At 52.0% G+C, this 22,826-nt stretch overlaps 2 protein-coding genes across 4 annotated transcripts in view; both read right to left on the reverse strand.

Annotated features, from left to right (window-relative positions):
- The window catches only part of LOC114202938 (F-box/WD repeat-containing protein 12-like), a 39,054-nt gene extending 26,494 nt beyond the window's left edge, over nt 1–12,560 (reverse strand). The window contains exons 1-5 of one of the 2 annotated variants that reach the window (XM_088019025.1): nt 12,437–12,560; nt 9,891–9,928; nt 2,545–2,708; nt 2,014–2,132; nt 1,343–1,423 (exon numbers count right to left, since the gene is read on the reverse strand). In XM_088019025.1, the coding sequence (XP_087875151.1) occupies nt 1,343–1,423; nt 2,014–2,132; nt 2,545–2,708; nt 9,891–9,928; nt 12,437–12,526 (492 nt within the window). In that variant the 5' untranslated portion in view covers nt 12,527–12,560. The remainder of the gene's footprint in view (nt 1–1,342; nt 1,424–2,013; nt 2,133–2,544; nt 2,709–9,890; nt 9,929–12,436) is intronic. The other variant, XM_088019026.1, reaches the window with a different exon arrangement.
- A 1,595-nt stretch (nt 12,561–14,155) lies between these two features.
- On the reverse strand, nt 14,156–21,684 carry CDK20 (cyclin dependent kinase 20). Of its 2 annotated transcripts, XM_088019027.1 has the most exons (8): nt 21,357–21,684; nt 20,792–20,905; nt 18,582–18,770; nt 18,239–18,360; nt 17,996–18,058; nt 16,753–16,876; nt 16,245–16,400; nt 14,156–15,131 (listed from the first exon to the last, which is right to left on the reverse strand). In XM_088019027.1, exons 1-8 carry the CDS (start codon nt 21,429–21,431, stop codon nt 14,934–14,936), a joined length of 1,041 nt encoding a protein of 346 aa, XP_087875153.1. In that variant the 5' UTR covers nt 21,432–21,684; the 3' UTR covers nt 14,156–14,933. The 2 variants fall into 2 exon arrangements, with proteins under 2 accessions (XP_087875153.1, XP_087875154.1); XM_088019028.1 differs by lacking the exon at nt 16,753–16,876.
- Between the last annotated feature and the right edge of the window lie 1,142 nt (nt 21,685–22,826).

Raw genomic sequence — 22,826 nt, forward strand, 5'->3', positions numbered from 1 at the left:
CAGACCACACGGAAGTAGAGCTCAGCAAATCACGGCCTTCAGCCAAACCCAGCCCACTGCCATTTGTAGTTAAAAAAAAAATCAAAAGATGATTTCACAGCACATGAAAATATGTGCACCTCACATGTCAGCGTGAGTCGCTAGCTCTGTCAGAACAGGCCACTCTCCTGTTTGCTTTCTGCTCCTGCATCGAGCCCACAGAGCTGGGGGGTGACACAGGGACCACAGGGCCCTTGACGGGAAACGTCTGCCGAGCCTGTACCCAACTGCTCTCCCCGTTCAAGTCGAGACCTGATCATGTGGGCAACTCGAGGGCCTCCCAGGCGCCATGTCTTCTTCTGCCAAGCCCCCACCCTGAGCCCACGTGGCCAGGTGTCCGCAGCCGATGCAGGTCCTACAGAGAGGCCACAGGAAGGCGGGCAGCCTCCCACCCCAGCAGCAAGACCTTCCTGTGAAATGACCCTCAAATACTGCCTCGTAGGAGGAAAACCAAGCTTGAGAAGAGGAAACTAGCATCAACAACCGAAAACTTGGCCACAGAGAGAAACGATGCAAACAACTTTGTACCCTTTAAACAAAAGAGCATGGGGGTAAGAACGGGCTCCTGGTAACAAAGGAAGTTTCTGCAAAGCAGGCAGACAACACAGACTCTCTGAGGCATGCGGATGGAGCAGACTCCACTAACGTAAAGACGGATGAATCGACAGCCGCCAGGAAGACGAAGACTGGACAGGACGCAACAGGGGTCGCCTCTGGGAAGAACCGCTGGGGAGAGCAGGCAGGGGAGAATTCTTTCACTCATGAAATATCTCCCAGTCCTAGTTTCCAAAACCCTCAACAGTGTTCCACTTTCATGACTCAAAAGCAAAATAAATTGTAACTAACCGCAGTGCATCCCTCATGTGCCCCCGCCCGGTGCCCCCTCCTCCCACTCCGAGCCCCTGCCCCGGCTCCTGGGCCCCTCACGCCCGAGGCTGCAGCCCAGCTGGGACTTTCAAGACTCCATCAGCACCTCCGTGCCCAGCAATGGCCTCAGGTGGCCTCTCAAGTGCCCCCGCGTGACCAAACGGAGCACACACCCGCCCTCTCCCAGACTCTAACGGGACGTCCGGGCAGAGCAGTGACCCCACAGCTGGCACGGGGGTGGCAGGACGCAGCTCCCAGCAGCCTGCTTCCCTCGCACACTAGCGAGGAAGGCCCAGGTCTCGGTCAATGTGCTGAGAGCCAGGGTGCCCTGTTCAAAGCGGCCAGGGAAATCTGGGGAGCCCCGTCTGCTCTCTGCGCGAACTGGGCACTTCCAGCAGAGCTGGCCAACAGCGACACGAGGAGGCTCCCCACTTACCGTAGCAAGGACCCACAGGTGCCTTTGCTTGTCCAGGGCTCTCAAAAACATGAGGTAATCTGTAGTTTCCAGGAAAAAGTCCTACAGAGGAGGTTGGGTTCTATGTGTGCAGAGCCCTTGGATTTACAGGAAACCACACAGTTCAGGACTCAGAGACACTTCCCTCTCTGTCTCAGACTGACCGTCCACAAAATCAGGGTGATGATAATGCATGCTTTGCTCAGCTGCGGTGAGAATCAATGAGGAAATGGACTGCAAAGCTTTTTAACAATAGTGACAACCAAGTGTGAAATACCAGTTATCAAAGTCTCAACACTTAGCTGGTATATGGGGTAACTAGAAGGGGCAATTGTTTGGGCAAAGCACCCTAGACTGGGCATTAGCTCCAATGTGGACACCGCGGGACCGGGGGCAGGTGTTGGCTGTGTGGCCGCTGCCACAGGCGCCCACCTCCCCGAGGCAGGCCGCTCAGAGTCAAGGGCAGATCTGGCTCCATCTGTGATCAGACCGGAGTTCTAAGTGCAACCCGGCCTGTTGCAGCTCAGAGATCTTGTCTATACCAGGGGGGTCCCACCACCCGGTAGCTGCCCCCGGGGCTGAACGAGCTAGTGAAGGGGAAGAACCTCACCAGGACCCCGTGAGTCGCACCCTGGCCCCTCCACTCGGCTCACCTCCTGCACATCCCAGGCACGCACTGTGCTGTCCGAGGACACGGTGCACACCACCGACTTCTCCTGCCCATCAAACCGGCACTCGTTGGTTGATATGTAGGCCAGCTCATCTATGCCTCCTGGAAGAGAGCAGAGACTGGCCTTGAACGCACACCGTATGTCTGGGATGCGGACCCGCAGACTGGGGAAGGACCAGCGGAACACCCCTTCCTCCTTCTCTCTTGGGAGCACACAGGCGCTCCTTAGGGGGCAGCTGTGGCCATAGGGCTTCACACCCAGGACTGCCCCCTCCCACCAGCCACGTGGCCACAACAACTCCCTACTCTCTTGCCTTCTGTTTCTCTCTACTCTGAAATAAATGTAACAATTCCTTCTTCACAGGGCTACTTTGAGCACCAAGTGACATAGCCAAATACAGAACCCAGCAGGGCAAGTCCTCATCAAGCAGCCCCTTCCCACTCCCTGGCTAAACACCAAATCCCAGGGCACTCGACCTGGGCAAGTGAGCAGCAGGAAAGCTCGCAGCCATACCATTGTGCCCAGCAATGGCTTTGCAGATGAAGTCCTTCTCTGGCCGCCCAGATTCCATTCGGAACTCCAGCTCAGATCGGCAGAGATAGTACTGTTTCCATGTTTGTGTGCCCAAGGTCATCTGGGAGGCTTTACATGATGACCAGCGTCTCAGACACAGCTGCCTGGAAAACAGACCCATGACCCCAGGCAGGACAGGGCAGGTGTTAGAAGAAGGTACTATGATATCCACAGGTCTAGTTATGATTCCTGGCTTTACCATCTAGTAGCGTGGACAATGCACTCTGCCTACTGAGGCCTCAACTGCCTCCACCGTTAAATGGGGGTGATGATGAGATGACACTGAACAAGTGCTCATCACCACCAGGCATCAGTGCTTCTTGGGTACTCCACCAGTTTTCCTGACACCCCCGTGAAGTAGGTCCTGACCCCCTTGTACATGACCGGGGCTTTAACTGGCCCAAGGCTAAGGGCATGCAGCTTCGGTCATGCAATTGTAATTCAAGACTATTTCTTGGGGCGCCTGGGTGGCTCAGTCAGTTAAGCATCTGCTTCGGCTCAGGTCATGATCCCAGGGTCCTAGGATCGAGTCCCACATGGGGCTCCCTGCTCAGCGGGGAGCCTGCTTCTCCCTCTGCCTGCCACTCCCCGTTTGTGCTCACTCTCTCTCTCTGACAAATAAAATCTTAAAAAAAAAAAAAAAGTATTTCTTGAAGTCTCCAACTCTTATTGCTGAATTGTCTATTTCTCCCTTTAGTTCTGTCAACCGTTCATGTATTTTGCTGTTATTAGGTGCATATGTATTTATAATTTTTAGATCTTCAGGGATTCAGTTATCATAAAATAGCCTTCTTTGTCTCTAATAATGCTTTTTGTCTTACAGTCGACTTTGATATTAGCATGGCCGTTTCACCTTTCCTTTGGTTACTGTTTGCATGGTATATCTGTTTGCATTCTTCAAATTTCAACTTATCTAAGTCTTTGAATCTAAAGTATGTCTCTTGTAGACAGGAGAAACTTGGATATTGTTTATCCCTTCTGACAACCTCTTTTTTATTGAAGTGTACACTTAATACATTTCACATGATTAATGACAAGGCATGATTTACATGTCATCTTGCTACTTATTTCTAGGTTTTAAGCATTTTCCCCTCTAGTCTTCTGTTACTGTCTTCTTTTATGTTGAATAATTTCCAATGTACTAATTCCCTTGTCGTTTCTTCTGCCATATTTTTTGAGTTCTTAAATGGTTGCCTTGGGGATTAATCTAGTTTTGATTAATATCAACTTAATTTCAACAGTATTCAAAAACTTTGCTCCTATGTAGCACCATTTCCTGCCCCTCTCCAATTGTGCTGCTACACCTACAAATTACGTTTTATACATTATATATGCATCAACAGAGAGCTATATTGTTTTATGCAGCTGTCATTTAAATCTTTAAAGAGAAAAAAAAGACTTACAAATAAATATATACTGCCTTTTATATACACCTATACAGTTACTTCCCTAGTGTTATTTTCATGTGGATTCAACTTACTACCTAGTGTCCTTTCACTTCAACCTGAAAGACTCCCTTAGGGTTTCTTGTAGGGCAAGTGTATAGCAACAAACCCTCTAAGCTTTTGCTAATCTTAAAAGGTCTTCATTTTCTCCTTTATTTTTCTAGACATTCAACTCTTAATAATCTTTTCTTTCAACATTTCCAATGTCATCCCACTACCTTCTGGGTTCCATGTTTTTTAGTGAGAAATCAACTGTTAAATTTCATCAGGGTTTCCTCGTATATGAGGAGTTGTTTCTCTCTTACTGCTTTCAAGATTCTCTATCTTCAGCTTTCAAGTTTGATTAAAATGGTCTTCTTAAATATTTTATTTAAGTAATCTCTACACCCAATGTGGGGCTTGAACTCATGACCCCAAGATCAAGAGTTGCATGCTCTACCGACTGAGCCAGCCAGGTGTCCCTACAATGTGTCCTGATGTGGAACTCTCTGTGAGACTGACGTGCTGCCTAGTGCACTAAGATGACACTGGTGATGTGGAACTCTCTGTGAGACTGACGTGCTGCCTAGTGCACTAAGGTGACACTGGTGATGTGGAACTCTCTGTGAGACTGACGTGCTGCCTAGTGCACTAAGATGACACTGGTGATGTGGAACTCTCTGTGAGACTGACATGCTGCCTAGTGCACTAAGGTGACACTGGTGATGTGGAACTCTCTGAATTTATCCTACTTGCAGTTCGTTGAGCTTTTGCATGTGTAAATGAACATCCTTTATCAAATTTGGCAAGTTTCCAGCCCTTATTTCTTTAAATATTTTGTTCCTTCTCCCTTTCCCTTCTCATTCTGGGACTCCGGTTATGCAATGCTGGCAGGCTTGATGGTGTCCCACAGGTCTCTTAGGCACTGTTGATTTTTCTTCCTTCATATTCACTCTATTCTTCAGACTGGATAATCTCCCTTGGCTTATCTTCAAATTCACCAATTCTACCGTCTGTGCTCAAATCTTGAGTTTTTAATTTGATAGTATAATTTTCTACTCTGTAACTTCTATTTAGTTATTTTTATAAATACTCTTTACTGATATTATCTATTGGATGAGACACTGTCCTCCTTCCCTTTAGTTCTTTGCACATGGTTTCCTGTAGTTGTTTGCACATAATGAAAATAGCTAATTTGAATTTTTTACCAAGTCAGTCCAATGCCTGGGCTTTCTCAAAGTTTCTGTTGTTTGCTTTATTTCCTGCGTATAAGCTACACATTTCTTATTCCTTTGCATGACTCATAACTTCTGTTGAAAACTGAACATTTTAAATAATGTGGAGTTCTGGAAATCTGAACCGCCCCCCGGGTTTGTTGTTTCAGCTGTTTACTGTTATTGTTTGTTTAGTAACATTTATGAACAAATTCTGAAAAGTCTGCATTCTTTATTACATATGGCCACTGAAGTCTCTGCTTAAACTAGAGCTCACTAAGACTGGCCATGGATATCCCAAATACCTGGAACTACTAAGTCTTCTGGTCATCACCAAAAGGCTCCTGTGCATGTCGGGGGAATGCATTCGACACTCAGTAAGGCAGTTGACAACTATACCCAAGCCTTCGCTTCCTACTTGCATAGAACCTCAGGGTTAGCCAAACAAGTGAGTTTAGAGCCTTCCTAGGTCTTCCCTGATTTTGTGCACACACAACATGTGTTACATGTGCCTGGGCTTTTACATTCCTAGGAAAGTGTCTGGGCTTTTCAAAGCTCAAGCCCCTAAAGACATCACATTCTCAGGTTTTCAAGCTTTTTGGTTAGCCTACTATTTGCTCAATTGCTGTCCATCAGCTCTGACAGGCCACAAAGTTAATCAACTGTCAGTTACTGTTTTGACAAAGGTCCCAAAGTAAAAACTTTCACACTGACTGAACTCCAAGTCAGACCAAATAAAAACAGTCTGCCCATGGGGTCTCCCAAGAAATACCAGCAGGTCAAATAATGACAATTCTCTGGTAATGAGACTCCAGCCCCATTCTTCCCCCTCCAGTGACTGCCAGGCTCCTGGTTTCACTGTGATCGTGAGCTGTTGATATTCAAGGCTAACACAGAACTGGAGAGGTTTATAGGAACAGGGCAAGAAAACTTGCTGTTCTAAGATTCAAATATTTTTTCTTGAACGAACACTTCCTAGACTACTATAAGTCTCTTGTTAATTTCCAGAGTTCTGAAAAAGTTGATTTTGACAATTTGTGTCAGTTTTCTCATTGCTTTTATAGAGGAGAAAATTTTCAAATCCACCATTTTCCAAGATCCTGCATTCTGAGCTTCCATGTGACTGCTCTCAATTCTGATAGCACCCCTCTCATCGAGTTTTTGAGAATAAAAATGTTAGCTCATCCATACTGTAGAGGACTACGGACTCTCCATCTAGTCTTTGGGCACCAGAGTGAGTGAGACATGGCTCTTACCACAGGGCACTCTCAGCCAGTGGTTAGGAGAATAAGCAAAATACAAGTTCATGGGAGAAACGTGACATTTCAGAAGAGGCAACATGTGATATGGGACCTGAGCACAAAGAGAGTGGACTTCTGGCTGGGAGAGGGCTAGGGAGGCTTCATGGGCAGAGGCTACCAGCATTTTACAGTCCACAGAGCTGATGTGGCATTGTGTGGCTCCAGCCTAGCACTCCTAACTCACAGAGAACACAGATGAGGTTAGGTGGGAAATACGTGGCTCACAGCCCATGGCCTCAACGAGTACAACACAGTCATCATAGCTTCTCCATTCACTGAGCACCTCCATGTCAGTCCCTGGCTCTAGGAACCTTCTAACACACTGCGAAAGATCCAGCACCCATGCTGGATGAAGGTTTTACTGTGCTTACTGGAACTCTGGTCCTTCTATGTAGTATACTGGGGAGCCTGGGTGGCTCAGGTCATGATCCCAGGGTCCTGGGATCCAGTCCCGCATGGGGCTCCCTGCTCCACGGGAGTCTGCTTCTCCTTCTTCCCCTCCTCCCACTCATGCTCTCAACCTCTCAAATAATAAATAAAATCTTAAAAAAAAAAAAAAATCAACTTAAAAAAAAAAAGCAGTATACTGGATGCCTATGCACCAAACGGACCCCCAGATTATTTTGCTTGGCTTGCATAGGATTAGCCCACATGGACTAGCTGCCACACTTAAAAATCTTAAGTTTTCACATAAAAGTCAGGAAAAGGCAAGTGGTCTGGCTATACTGAACCCAAATTCCCACCTGACAAAATCTGTCTGGAGCTGCATAAGCCTGTACCCTTTAGATAAGAACGAGCTCTCAGCTTCACCATCTCTTTTATCTTCTGGATGGTGAGACCGAGTGTCAATTACCTCATATCACCATTCCTTATGTTGTTGGTTTTCAGTTGAAATAAGAAGAGAAATTTCTTGTACCCATATCTCAATCTGAAGAGTGTGAAAATGAAAGCTAGACCAAGAAGATAATGTGGCTTAAGAATAAGAGAAGGCACATTTCTTAGTGGCAGTAAAGTCTAGTATTTAAGGCCATTACACATCATTATACAAACCTTAAGTAGGACCCATGACCAATATTTAGAAGAAATGAAAAAACAAATGATTTGACAAAAACAAAGGCAGACTGGGGCCCCTGGTGGCTCAGTCAGTCAAGCAGCTGACTCTTGATCTCAGCTCAGGTCTTGATCTCAGGATCGTGAGTTCAAGCCCCACGTTAGGCTCCACGCCGGATGTGGAGCCTACTTTAAAAACAAACAAACAAAGGCAGACCATCAAAAAGGTTTAAGTATGACTATGAATAAAGTATGTGATATGCCTCTGAATTTCAATGTATCAAGTGAAAAAATACTGTGATACCAAAACTTTTCAGACAGCAATTAATAACAAATGATCTGCAGTACACAATAAAAATTATGTACCTTAAACAAAAGCAAATATTTGCAACTTTACTTCTAACCAAAAGTTAATGTTTAGTGTGTTGAAGGTAGAAATTAAAAGGTCATGAGGCATTAAAAAAAGGAACTTGCAGCATTCTCAATTAAAATTATACAGTACACATTAAAAATATATGACCAATTAACTACATTCATTTGCTGTGTCCATAAGAATTTCTAGCGGGCCCGGAGAACTTTGGGGCCTGGTACCCATGACAGACACAGCATCAGAAATGATACATGCATCTGACCACAGATGACGATGCTCCTGAAATGCTGTTGTCCCAGCTCCAGAAACAAACCCACTGTTTTTATAAGAACACAGTTCAAGGATATAATGCTGAGGAATGACTTTATGCTAAAAACATTTAGCACCAAACAGTATGAAATAGTAATGAACTGAAGCCTGTTCGTGACCTGGCTTGTAGAAGCCAAACCATCTACCTGGGGAATCAGAAGCACCACGTGGTAACATGTGACATCTGTGTGGAGGTTAGGTGATAAGCCACTGAAGGTATTTTTTGAACGGCTGAAAGAAACTTACTCCTGTCACTCAAACAAAAATTCCTCTCCTAGCCTATCAGCTATGAAGACCAGGGTTGCGGCTGGCATCCTACCTCTCTATTCCAACACGTGAATATTGCTCTGCTAGGTCTTCCACAAATACTCGCACCAACCCATGAGTCAGTTCATTTATTTCCCACGACACAAAGTCACTGAGCATCATATTTGGCAAGACATAATCTTGTCCACTCCCTAAAGAGAAATCAATTTCCAGAACTGAATGTTCTATCTGGAGTACATTCCCCCAAACTATAGATAAAGACAGAAAGCCAACAAAAGTTCTCTTCAAAACTACAGGAATTAATGTAATTTATATTTACATTAAGAATTTAATATTAGTTAATATTAAAATTAATATTAAAAATATATATTATAAATTATGTTAATTATAATAATATAATTTTTCTAACTAGTATCATTAGCAATAACAAGTGAATGAAAAGCAACAGATACTATAAGACACTGAACACTAAATACCGCAACACTGGCATTCTAGAATTCTCAAATATCTCAATGCACAGTTATCCTGAAAACGAAACCTATCAAGCAGAGATTCCCTCCATGTTTGGCAGCCCCTTCACGTGTGCACAGCTGTAGTGGCTAAAACTAAATACAGCTCCGCTGACAGTCAAGGCTACAGTCTGTCTTACATTCAGCAAGAGACAGACGATGACACTCCTTTCTTGGGACAAAAGAAGTCAGGTTCCAAAGGAAAAATGAATAAGAAAGAAAAATGTAATTAATGATTAAAATATTTTTTATTTTCAAATTTTATTTTTTTTTTTAAAGATTTTATTCATTTGAGAGAGAGAGTGAGCACGTACACAAGAGACAGCACGAGCAGGGGGGAGGGACAGAGGGAGAGGGAGAAGCAGACTTCCCACGGAGCAGGGAGCCCGAGCCCCAGCCCCTTCCGCGACTCTGAGGTCAGGACCTGAGCCAAAGGTAGACACTTAACTGACTGAGCCACACAGGTGCCCCGATGTTATTTTTTTTTTTAATATCATATGTGCTTATACAGCTATGTTGTTACACCAAAGATGAGTTCAAATAAAAGTAGTTTGTTGATTTATCTTGTCAGCCAGCTGTATGCATCTGCCCCTGAGTTTGGTACTCCTGATGTTTATCAATCTCCCACTCAATTAATAAAACTCTTATATTTCAATATACTATTAAAAAAAGAGTATTACACGCCTAACGGGGAGGGGGGTTTCCTGCTGATAAGTTCTGTGGATTGTCCTTTCTTGTGTATGCATCAAAGCCAGAAACACAGTGCTCAGACCACTTATCCAGTGTACCCCTCACCTTCATGGGACACTCTCCTGACCATGCTTGGCTTTTCCTTCACTCACCTCCACAGCTCCTTGGTCCTTGAAACTTCATTCCAGACCTAGAAGAGGGCAGAGAAGACAATGTCTGGTCAGTCAACGTAATGTTGGCGCCTAGCTTGCCGGACACTATAGAAGGGGCAAAGAGCTAAATCAGACTTGGTGCCAGCAGGAAAGAAGATTCACCCTGGGGAATGAGACCTATTTGGACAGGGCAATAAAAACAACCAAATGAGTGAGAAAGGAGAGAATGCCCAACTCAGTGGAGCCAAGGGGCTCAGAGGTGACTACTGATCAAGTCCCCAGTGTCTGAAGCACTCTAGGGAGAGATAAGACTACTTGAGCAAAGATTCTGAAGTGTGAAAACATGAGTATTCTGCCATAATTGGAGTATAATGTTCTGGGGAAAGGAGCTGGAGATCTGCTTAGATGCAAATGCCAAAGTCCTACCGGCAAAAAACTGTGTGAAGCCATTCGGGGACTGTGGCTGGAGGAGTGGCAGGGTTACACTTGTTTTAGGGGGAGGATCATTAGCTGTCATCAGAACTGGAAACAAGGGCAAAGCAACAGGCCCCAGAATGGCTGCTGCACTGGCCTAGAGGATGTCCCAGAGACGCCGAGATGGTGGAACCGACAGCCACCTGGGGGCGGGGGGACACGACACACAGTCAGCCCTGCTTCACAAACTGCCCCCTGCATTTGGGAGAGGCGCAGCGTCAGTCCCGGGAGGGGACCAGAGTGCCATGCCTGCCCTCCATCAGGCCCACAGCTGCATCCTGGGACTCCCTGGCCTCTCCAGCCTAGGCCAGCCTGGATTCTGAAGCCCACACAGCTTCAGTGGGAACCACTCTGGAGTTGTCTGTGGTCCAGCTCCACTGAAGGCCCCATCCCAGAAACTGGCTTTCTGATCCGTGACAGAAGGAACCACCTTCCTCTGAGCCCAGGCCCCCACTTCCACAGCCCTTGGTCACCTGCTAGATCAAAGTTTCAGTATTTTTGGAAGGAAAGTAAAATTTGTATTTTGCAAAAATCAAGCCAAGTCAGGCAAGAAGATTTACACATTTTCCTTTTCTGTATCTCCTGGTTCAAAACCCAACTGAGACCTTATTTTCCAAATACAGAAGTATAATGTGTAATATAACCTGATAAATGCCCCCCTCCCCCACCTTCGAGGCTCCCTGTTAGATCCTGGCCTTCAGGATGACACGGTGAGGCAAAAATTACTGACCTCCTCTTTCCTAAGGGGGAAACTATCTCCCAGCGAAGCTGGTGCTTTCCAACGTTTTAAGTCACCCTCCTTTCAACCTCTGCCCCTGTACTATGCCTATAGCCTGCTGCCGGGAAAACCCAGGCCTGTATGGGATTACCTGGGTGATACTCAGTTTCCTTATTGGTAAAAAAGGGATGAAAACCCAGTATTTTACGCGACACATTTTAAATGAGTTATAGAATTCAAGTAAAAATCTGCTAAAAAGAAATCTGCTTATTGACCTTTCTGTAAAATGGTGTGATAATGTGTTAAAATTAATAAGGAAAACCTTAGGAGACCAGCAGGGGGGAAACTCTTCAGGCCACGGCACTTGACAAGGGCAGACCCCACAGGAAGAGATGCACCTTGCAAATTGACACTAGCTCAGCTACTACATTACCATCCCAGAGGAAGATTTCCTGCCCCAGCAGCAGCCCAGCGAACGAGAGGCCACTACACTTCCAGCTCGCAGCTTGGTCCAATGGACGTTTAGTTTACAGCAGCCTTCCCCACCTTCCTCTATAAAAAAGCCTCCTGGCCTTTGTTTTCTGGACTGCCTATGATTTTACTCTTCAGTTGCCTGTCCCAAATTGCAATTCTCTGCTATTCCCAAATAAACACGTTTTTGCTGGTAAAATAACTGGCAGTTTCATTTCTAAGGTTAACAAACGTATTTTAGGTTCCTTAACGAAACTCATTTACGCAGCAAGTATTTACAGAGGTTAGTCTCAGTGCCAACAAATTCACCGGTGCTAGAGACAACATGACGCGAACCACAGAAATCCTTGCTCTCGGTAATGAGAAAAGCAGACGTTAACTAAATACGCTCTACCCTCAGTGAAGCTGTGCGCAGCTCTGGGACGAGCTCAGCGCAGGGGCCTACGGGGGCGCAGGCGCAGGCGGATGCGCTCCACAGGCACAGGGCAAGCACAGCCAAGCTCCAGGTGTGGCGAGGCCTGAGCGCAGGAGACGTGCCACTCACAGGAGAATCTTGGCTTCCCAGGCAGGCCCCAAGAGGAAAGTTCCAGAATATTCCCGAAGTGGGAGGGGCAAGGAAACCGGTGCCCAAGCCCATCTTAACTCTGAAGCCTGATGATGGCAGGGCGCCCGCTGCAGGCGAACCGAGCAGGGTTCTGGGCTCTGCCCCCACAAAAGCCGCCCAGGTCACCACCCCGGGGGCCAAGAGCGCTCCGCCAACCACGGCATCAGGGCCGCCTGACGCCGCCTCCCAAAGGGGGAACCCAACCCAAAGCAGAGCCAGCCGTGAACACTCAGGGGCCAAAAAGCCGGCCCTGCCTCCGCCCCGGACAGAGCGCGCTACCTTGTCCACCTGGGCGGCGCAGAGCAGGTCTCGGGCCTCCAGGAAGGAGAAAACGTGCAGCAACTCGTGGAGTCCAAGCTGCGGCTCCATCTCTCGCCGCCGCCTCGGCCGCTCTCTCCACACGCTTCCGCGCGTCTCAGCCAAACCCCGCCCACCTCACCGCGCTTCCGCCCGGCGGGCCAATCCCCCACCGATCCTACCGCGCGCCCGCCTGGCGGCCCAAACCCCGCCCACCTCACCGCGCTTCCGCCCCGCAGGCCAAACCCCGCCCACCCCACCGCGCTTCCGCCCCGCAGACCAAACCCCGCCCATCCCACCGCGCTTCCGCCCCGCAGGCCAAACCCCGCCCACCCCACCGCGCTTCCGCCCCGCAGACCAAACCCCGCCCATCCCACCGCGCTTCCGCCCCGCAGGCCAAACCCCGCCCATCCCACCGCGCTTCCGCTCTGCTCAGCCAAACCCTGCCTACCCCACCGCACTTCCGTCCCACTCAGCTAAAGCCCACCCATCCCACGGTGCTTCCGCTCCACTCAGCCAAACTCCGCCCACTCCGCCGCGCTTCCGCCCCGAAAGCTAAACCCCGCCCACCCCACAGCACTTCCGCCCCTCAGGCCGAGCCCCGCCCGCCCCCCCGCGCTTCCACTCCACTCAACCAAACCCCGCTCCGCCCACCTCACTTCCGCCCCGTAGGCCCAACCCCTCCCGTCTCCAGGCCTTCCGGCCCGCAGGCCAAGCCCCGCCCAGCCCGCCGCACTTCCGCTCCACTCAACCAAGCCCCGCCCATCTCGCGGCGCTTCCACCCCGCAGGCCTAGCCCCGCAGACTCCGCCCAGCCCGCAAGGTTGCCGCTGTTCGGAGTCCATCCTGTCCAGCCAGCTCTCCGCCTTATGCAGCAGCCAGTCCGCCCCGCTCCTCCCCAACCTTCCACCTGCCCCTGCCCCTCACCCCTGCACGGACCCTCACGACAGGGACCTCGGGCGGGCACCTCCCCAGCCCTGGCCGTTGCCCTCACCCTTGCCAGTAAACGTGCCCTGTCCCGCATTCCAGCCCGCCCCTTACCCTCTCAACCTGTCCTTTGCCAAGGTCCTCTCCTTTACCAGGGTCGGGCTGTCCCTGGGCCTGACCCCTCCCCTCCGCCCTGCTAGCACCTGCCATCTACCCTAGCCGAAGCCCTACCTTCACCGGACCCTGGCACCGTAACCCTCACAGTGAACCTCACCCTGGCCGTGACGCCCAGCCTCACTGTGACCTTGACATGCAAGGCCGCAGTCGGCGGTAGACCTGTGGGTACAAGCTCCAATTTATTCGGAGCTCAGAGCTCCCAGAAGGTAACCAGACTGCAGCTTCGAGCTGACAGAAGATGTAGCTGGAGAAACAGGCACACATCCCTCAAACCTCAGCTTCTCCCTGAAAGCAACAAATGAGTCGGCCTCGTTTTGCATGTGCCTAGGAGCTTGGAAGGAAATGACCTGTCCTCAGTGCTCACTGAAGTTTATCCACACGAAGAACAAAAGATTGCCAAGTTTGCTCTGTTTTTAATTCTTCCTGAACTAAGGCTGCACTGTCCCAATTACTGAGCCCTACGGTAAGTCTTAGGTCTAACAGAGTGAGTCCTTCCCTCCTTTTTCTCCTCTTCGGCTGCCTTCTCTTAACCCTTTTATTTCCATACATGCTGTAGAAAAGGCTTATCAAATCTTATTAAACAACAAACAAGGGCTGCTTTGGCTTGTATTTGGATTTACTAAATTAAGACATGAGTTCCAGGAATGCCTGTCTCCTCACTTGCTCTGTATCTGAGTAAGGAGGTGACACATCTGGTCCTGGCTCACCCTTATCCTGAGGGTAGAGATGTTGGTAAACCGACTTAAACCTGATAGACCCCCAACCTGAGCCAGCCCTGGGCTTGACTTCTGCCACCTCACTGTCTGAAGCCCCCAGGACCAGAGTAGCCACGACTGGGGCCACTTCCCTGGTGACCACAGAGAAGCAGAAGCCGGGAATCAATGCCATTTCCCTCAACAGGAATGGAAGAGGGGCAGACACCAGGCAGGACTACCCGGGCTTTTCATAATAAATCTCGAAACTGAACTAGCTTTTAATGCCTCTGAAAACAAAACCAAAACAAACCTGCCCTCCCACTTGTGTTTCAACGTGTGGACATCTTACACTCTGCACTCCCCTAGATGGCTCTACCAGGACCATCCCTGACCAGGAAGGCAGGGCCTGGAGAACCAGGACCATGGCAGGCACAGCCCTGGAGCCCACTGTCTCGCTCTGATGGGTAAGTCAGCAACACACAGATGGGAAGCCGACAGAGCAAGCTGCAGGTTTCCTCTGCTGGAGCTGGACGTCCTCATCACCTGGCTGGGAGCAGGACCAGGCATGGAGTGGAACAAGTGTGGCTGGGTAGAGGCCATGGGCGGTTGAGTCAGGCTAAGCAGAAGTACAAGAAGCCTGGGGCGCTCTGGGGAGCGGGACAGCAGGGCTGGCCCAGCGTCTCAGCCCTCTGGGATGAAGGGCCGAATCAGCTCCGGGTTCAACAGTGACTCTTCGAGAGGCCGGTCCACACGGAAGTCATGGACGTGGGGGGGCCCTGGGTGGGCCTTGGGGGCAGGTCCCCCTGGGCGCTGGGGAATCGGCAGCTCTGAGGGGTGGGCAGGCAGGGGAGCCGTGAAGAAGTACTGGTGCAGGAGGGCCTGGGGGCAGCAAGGGACAGCAGAAGGAAATCGGTCACCTCCCCACCCCCACCTCAGCTCACTTCCCTCTGAGGGGGGATCTGAACACTGCCCTCCCAAGGCTCACCCCCACAGCACCTCTGAGTGCTCACCATCTGAGCACTGTTCCAGAGGCCGGCAGACCAAAGAACCTGCCCTCGTGAAGTCTTCCACGAGTCAGGGGTGCGAGTGACCCGGATAAAGAAGATACAGGGTGCAGAGACAACAGGGGGTGAGGGATGCTGGAGAAACTGCAGGCCTGCAGAGCGCTGCTCCAGCAGAGAGCTGAGAGGTGCAGGGGTGAGGCCCGAGGACAGAATGCACCTGGAGCCCAGGGGAGAATGAGCAAAGGGGCAGGCGCTGACAGGGCCCCAGAGGTGATGGCTCCAAGTGTGTGATACCCGTGGGCCCCTAGGACCTGGGCTTCTGCTCTGAGAGGGGGTCACAGGAGAGCCCTGCGGCGGGTATGAGCCAGCCTGCCAGGCGGAGGACACACTGAATGGGCAGAAGCAGGCAGTGGCGGGGGGGGGGGGGGGTGGAGGGGGGTAGTGTGCAGGGGCTCAGACTGAGGGAAGCAGTCAGATGACCTCAGCCCACTTTAGAGGTGCCGATGATGTAAGAACTCCCCAGGGGGCATGCCAGTGCTGAGAGTGGGGAGGGGACAGTGGCCGTGAGGCTGGGGACACAGGGACACCCAAGATAGAGGCCCTGGCACCACTGGCTAGCAGCCCATGGTCCTCCCTCCTCCTTCCCGGCCACACAACCCACCCTTCCAGGTCCCCCCTGCCAGACCTCTGCTCATCATTTCTCCCATGCTTAAACCCCCACTTACGCACAGTCAGTCCCAACCCCCCCACCCCCAGGGCCCAGGATGATACTGGGCATGTGCCGATGCAGAGTAAATATCTGCTGAAGGGATGAAGGAGCCAGTCACTGAAAACCCAGATGTGCTCTTCTGCAAGGTGGGTATGGGCCCCCTGACCTGCCCGTGACCCCCCAGGCTCTGGTTCCAGCCCACCACAGATCCTGAGGGGCCTCAACCTCGGGGGTGCAGGGCCCAAGGAGGGTCAGGGAAAGCGGGTCAACCGTAGCTACCTGGGAGGCTGAGATGCGCTGGCGTGGAGGGTAGAGAAGGAACTGCCCCAGCAGGTCCAAGGCTTGAGGAGACGCGTCAGGCAGCACCTCCTCCAGGGGCACGGGCGCCTGCTCCTTGAAGGAAATCTTGTTGTAGTCGGGCAGCTCCGTGATCTCCTAGAACCACTGTCATCAGTTCTTGCTCGCTATCACCCACCTGCTCACTCTCATCCACGGCTCCCGCTCCCGCTGTCGCTCCTGAAATCCCACATCCCCTCCCCAACTCAGGCACCTGCGCCATACCCAGCTTGGTGAGAAGTGCAAGTGTGCTGGGAAGGGACAGGACCTGGCCTCAGGCACCCAGCAGGGCAGAAAGGGAGAAGCCCCGGAGGGAGGCCAGGACAGTGGTCTGGGAGGGCAAGGAGGCGTAGGGCCACAAGGAAAAGGTGCAGGAAAGGGCGGTCCTGGCTACTGGGGGGAAGGGAGGGTACCTGCCCCCACCCCCGCCTCACTGGGAAGCCCTACAAACCGGCCAGACTTGAGGACTGGGGGTGCCCAAGATTCGAAGCACACAGCAAAGCTGTTCAATATCGTTCTCCCCAGGAAAGAGAGGGGATCCGTTCAGCAATTCCCCCAGGATGCAGCCCACAGCCCTGTGGATACAGACGCAAAGAACTCAAGAGATCTCACACCAGGACACAGATCTCCACCCCCCCCCAGCTCCGTCACCTCACACCAGGACACAGATCTGCCCACACCAGCTCCGTCACCTCACACGAGGACACAGATCTGCCCACACCAGCTCCGTCACCTCACACCAGGACACAGATCTGCCCACACCAGCTCCGTCACCTCACACGAGGACACAGATCTCCCCATACCAGCTCTGGCACTTCACACCAGAACACAGATCTCCACCCCCCCCCAGCTCCGTCACCTCACACCAGGACACAGATCTCCCCATACCAGCTCTGGCACTTCACACCAGAACACAGATCTCCACCCCCCCCCCCAGCTCCGTTGCCTCACACCAGGACACAGATCTGCCCACTCCCAGCTCCATCACCTCCCACTAAGGACACAGATCTTCCCACATAGACCCACACCCCATACTGGGGCCAAGGAACCACAAAAGAGCACAGATGTTTCATATCTAGGAATACAGATTCGTAAATAAAGACCACAAGCCTAGAACATAGAACATATTCCCCTACCAAAGAGCTCATTGGCCTCAACCCTAGAAAACAAAGCAACATCCTCAATAGTTCTGAGACTTCTCAGAGTCTCAGTTTCTGGGACACACAACCACCACCTCACACTCCTCACCTTCTGGGGCAGACATCCAAAACAGCCCCTACATCTCAAGCTCTTAGGCATGTACAAACAAACCATCCTACCCCAAATAAAGGCTCAGAGCCTTCACACTCAGGGACCCAGGCCTCTAGACAGCTCACCTCGTGGGATATACGCAACCCCCTGTCCACTAATGAAGATGACCCATATGCCTTGAGCCTCAGACCACCTCCCCCACTCCAGCCCAGAAGCTTCCCACTCTGATTACCTAATCCCCACCCAGCTCAAAAATGTCACAGAGAGGAAAACTGACTCCAAACTCCTCAGAGATACCCCAACCAGGGAAGACACCCCCAAGGCAACCTATAGTTCACAGCAGGAAGACAGCCCCCCCAAATGGCTTAGCAACCCCGAAGCCCAGGAGAAAAAGGTGACTCCATAACCCACACTCCCCCACGCCCAGCCCACAGGGGCCTCACCACAGGTCCACGCCCTGGTCATATTGGCGGGCGCCGTACAGGAGCTCAGGGGCTCGGTACCACCTGTGAGGAGGAGGGTGGGCAGTCACAACCAGGTCGCTGGTCTGCCAGAAGGCTGCCCGGAGAGGTCACCCCAGCCCCACAAGCTATGTCTGAACTGAAGGTCCAGAAGCATCTCATCCCCAGTGAGAAGGCTGAGGCCTGTCCATCGCCAAGCCCTGCCTGGGAACTGGCCTTCCCTACCTGGTGGCCACCTGGTGTGTGTAGAGGCGGCTGCCATCTGGGGAAAAGACCCGGGCCAGGCCAAAGTCCGCTATCTTGAGCTGGCCTGAGGCACTGATGAGCAGGTTGGCCGGTTTCAGGTCCTGAGCACACCAAAGGAGGCATCAGTTCCTCCAGATCCCCCAGAGGACCTTGGGACAGGAGAGCTTGGCAGGCTAAGTGCATGGGTCAGCCCAGGCCCCCACCGTCTCTGGGGCCACTCACCCTGCGGTGCGGCCACACCATAGGTCCTGTCCCCTCCGAGACCCCACCTTCTTCAAGGGCTGGCCCCACAGGTCCCGCCACAGCCCATGCCAAGACTGACCCGATGCACGATGTTGTTGGCATGGCAGAATGCGACACCCTTGAGCAGCATCTGCAGGTAGCTCTTGACCTGTGCCTGGACCAGTGGCCTCTGGGCGTGGCGCACCACCTCAGCGAGATCTGACAGCATAAACTCGAAGGCCAGTACAAAGCCTGCACCGTGTGGGAACACCGCCTTCAGCTGCACCACCTGCAGGGCAGGCATCCTGTCAGCCCTGGACCCACAGTGCTCAGAGCCTCTCTGGGACCCCCAACCCTTGCCCTGACCGAGGACAAGGCAGGCAAAGGTGATATGTGATCTGAGCTGGGAAGGGAGTTCAGAGTTCCCTACTTGCAGGTCCCCATCTAACGCTGCCTTCACACTCAGGGAAAAGGAGGTCTAAGGAAGGTCACCTAGGGCAGTGTCTGGTCATCCACCCAGCCCAGGAACTGGAAAACCACCGGGGGGGGGGGGTCTCTCTCTCACTCTCATACACACACACACACACACACGGCACAGGTCTTCTCTGGGGCCATGAAATCCCAGTATCAGGAGACACATCACATATGCTTCCTGAGGGCCCACAGGTCACAGGGACTGGGCGGCACAGCAATGAGCAGGAGCAAGGCCTGGCAGGTCCTGACGACCTTAAGGAGCTCACAGGGACACACACACCTGACACACGAGCAGGCAAGCCCCCCGCCGCCCGCCGTGTCCAGGTTCTGAAGAGGACGGAAATAGAACGGGTGGGGTCAGAAACGCAGGGATGTGGGAAGGAGCTGAGGGCAGAGCGACAAGCACAAAGGCCCGCGGTGGGAACAGGAAGGAGGCTGGTCACTGGCATGTAGGATCCTCTAGGGAAGGGACCTTTGCTCGGTTCTGTGCTGTGACCTGGACGGTGTCACAGGAGACACTTCAGAAGGTGTGTGAAATGAATAAAGAGAGGGGCTGGCGTTCTCTGAGTGAAGCAAAGCCAGTGGGCTTTTCAAGCAGGGAAGTGGATTCCATCGACACCGGCTGACGGTGGGGGGAGAAGCACAGGCAGGAAGCAGCTGCACTGGCTCTGCTCAGAGCTGAAGGTGGCCGGGGCTCAACTCTGGAGGGTTTTACGGTAGAAACTTCCGGGCTGCTGACTCGAGTTGAGGCCCCTGTCACCAGCCTTCTTACAGGGCCTCCACCTCTCCCACACGTGGGCTGTCTGCATGCCCCTGGACTGTCCTCAAAAAAACGTGAATAGCCTTACTGCTGGTTTTCAGACTTTGAAAGCAGCACAGAATCATTTCACAGATCACACACATACATTCAGATAATACACAGAATTATAAAGAAAAAAATCAACAAAAGAAAAATCCTATCAACTACAATCAACCTCAGAGTACATTCTATCAGACTTTACAACAGATATAGCATGTACTAACATATATTGTATATATATATACACACACACATTTGCACACAAAACTAGGATGACATATTTTTAGACGTGTTTTATAAGCAGTTTTACCACATGCTTTTTTGTCATATATCCAATATATCATGGCCATCTCCAGAGGATAACAAACAAGCAGGGAGCACAACAGGACTGTCACTCCCCGGGGATGAGAGAAAGCCCAGCGAAGAGCACTGAGGCTGAGGGTGAATGTGTCCCTCCCCGTGTGCCCACAGCGCCTCCAGCCCCATCACAGCAGAACAGGGCCACGTGGGCCCTGCTGTCTCTGTGCATCTCCCCTACTGCACTTAAGTTATCAGAAGCCCAATCTGGGCCCATGCCCAGCCCACGGTAGGGCCTACGGGTGGACCCCAGGTTAGAACATCTGGACTCCTCAATCAGACCCCAGCCAAAGCCTCCACGGACCAGCTGCGAGCCCACAGCTGGTGGATGAGCCTCCCCACCCTGGCCTGAGAAGGGGAGATCCTGAAATCACCCTTGCAGAGAAGCAAACTCAGAATGAAAACGAACCCAACAGTTAACCTAGCCTGAGAACAGAACAGAAGCTCAACAGAGGCAGTTACCATTATCATTACAAATCACCAAGTGTTTTATGAAAAGAAGTCAGTGAATAAATGAATGAATTATGAGTACAGGAAGAAACAAATGGGTGAATAAGAGGGAATGAGTGCAGAGTGACGTAAGTGGGGGACTAGGTGGAGGAGACAGGGAGTAAGGGAGGCGAGCCGGAGGATCACAGGGAGGCTGCCAAAAGGGGCCCCCAGAGCCCAACCCCACTCACGTGCTGATTGTCCTCGATCTCCTGCAGGGCCTTGATCTCCCGCAGGGCCTGGTTGGGGATGCCATCCTCCAGCCGCCGCAGAGCCACCTTCTTGAGCGCCACGATCTCTCCAGTCTGCGGGACAGAACTCGGACACTGCCACCCGTCCAGGGCTGGGGAAGGGGGTGCGCCGACGGGGCAGGCGCCATCGGGGGGACGCAGAGGCCCGAGGTCCTCTTGGGGGTGGGAAGCGCCCCCACCCCGTTCTGGAGGGAAATCAGGTTCAGCCTGGGACCCAGCTGTTGCAGAGCTGCGCGAACAGCTCCGAGACTCTGACGCCACGCTCCTTGGGACACTGGCGGGACGACTGCGGTGGCATCGCGGGTGGGTGGGCATCTGACCGCAACCCGGACGACCCCCACTGAAGGGGGCCAAAGTGGTGGGCGCACACCACGAAGCGGGGCGGGGAGGCGGGCGCGGCGATGCAGACGTGGGCACGGAAAACGGGGCTGGGGGGGTCTTTCCCTCGACCAGGAACGGCTGGAAGCGAAGGCAGGCCTGCGCGCCGCCCCGCATCCGGGCTCACCTCCACGTGCTTGGCCTTAAAGACGATACCGTGCGCGCCCTCCCCGATGCGGCCCAGGATGCTGTACTGGTCCATGCCCGCGGCGCCGCAGGCCCCGCCCCTCCCCGCCGGCCCGACGCGGCTGCCTAGCAACGGGCTGCCTCCCAGCGCCCGGCCGAGCGGCCGGCAGCAGCTGCGGACAGCGTCCGGGCCTCGTCTACGCCTTCGCCGGTTCCCCGCGGCCAGGCCGCAGCCCACGCCATTCGGGGGAGGCCATCGTGCGCGCAGGGCGCCGGCACCGGGGCGGCGCAACAATGGCGCCCGGGGCCCCCTCCCCGCACCTCCCAGGCGTCACGTGACCAGCGACGCCGGGGCACGCGGCGGGGGGGCGTGGCCGCGCTTCCTGGGGTAAGGCTTCGCGGCCAGGTGGGCGGGGAGGGGCGGGGCCGGGATAGGCGGGCCTCGCAGGTGGGAGGGCGGGGCTGCGTGTCTGGGCGGGGCCTCCTGTAGAGGCGAGGGCAGCTCCGTCCCAGCAGGCCAGGCTCCCCGCCTGTAGCTGGTCATGCCAGCTTCAAGGACACTCTGGAGCCAATGATGATGGGACCCCGGTCCAGGGCCAGGTTGTGGAGGGAGCGTCAGTGGGGCCTCCCTTCTGGAAGGTCAGTTGGCAACACATAGAGACATTTTTTTAAAAAGTTCAAACTCTGACCAGAAGTGCATGTCTAAGGCTTCTCTTGAGGTAACATTTGGAGGAATTTGCATGAGTGATTCTGAAGAACTGCATACCATCAAAGGATGTTGACAAAAAACACAAGTTGCTCTTAAACCCCTGAAAAGATGCTCAATCTTATACACAAGATAAATGCAAAATAATCTACAATTTTCCGCCTATGAAATGACTAACGATCCCACATCTAAGTCCATTAGCCAGGCTATGGGGAAAAAGGAGCTTTTATACATTGCTGGTGGGAGTGTAACTTGGCAATGCTGACACGTTACAGATGCATATCCCTGGACTCAGCAAGTCCACTTCTAGAAATACCCCAACAGATATACGGCACACATGTGAGATGACCTGTGCAAAGTTACTCATTGCAGCCTTGTGTGAACAGCAAAAAATTGAAAACACCACAGATGTCCATCAGTAGAAGACTGCCTAAATGGTGGTACACCCATCCAGTGGAATATGTGAACTGCTGCTCTTTTATGTGCAGTAATAAGACTTCTAAGATATGTTTAGTTCAAAAGGCAAGACGCAGAACAGAGCATACAGTGTGCGCCTAGCTGTGTAAAGAAAAGAAAAAAATCTAATGTCTATTCATCCATTACTATATATCTGCAAAGATACTCAAGATTTCATAATTGCAGTTACCTGATGAGGGACTGGAATGACTGGGGACAGGGTAGGAAGTAAACTTTTCACCGGACCTTTGTATTCTTTGAGTTTTGAATCATATCATTTATTAATTTTTCAAAAAGGTAAATATTTTC

This window comes from Eumetopias jubatus, unplaced genomic scaffold (genome assembly GCF_037043125.1).
Source record: "Eumetopias jubatus isolate StellerSeaLion01/CBP00866 unplaced genomic scaffold, mEumJub1_p1.0 scaffold_15, whole genome shotgun sequence".
Classification (NCBI taxonomy): domain Eukaryota; kingdom Metazoa; phylum Chordata; class Mammalia; order Carnivora; family Otariidae; genus Eumetopias; species Eumetopias jubatus.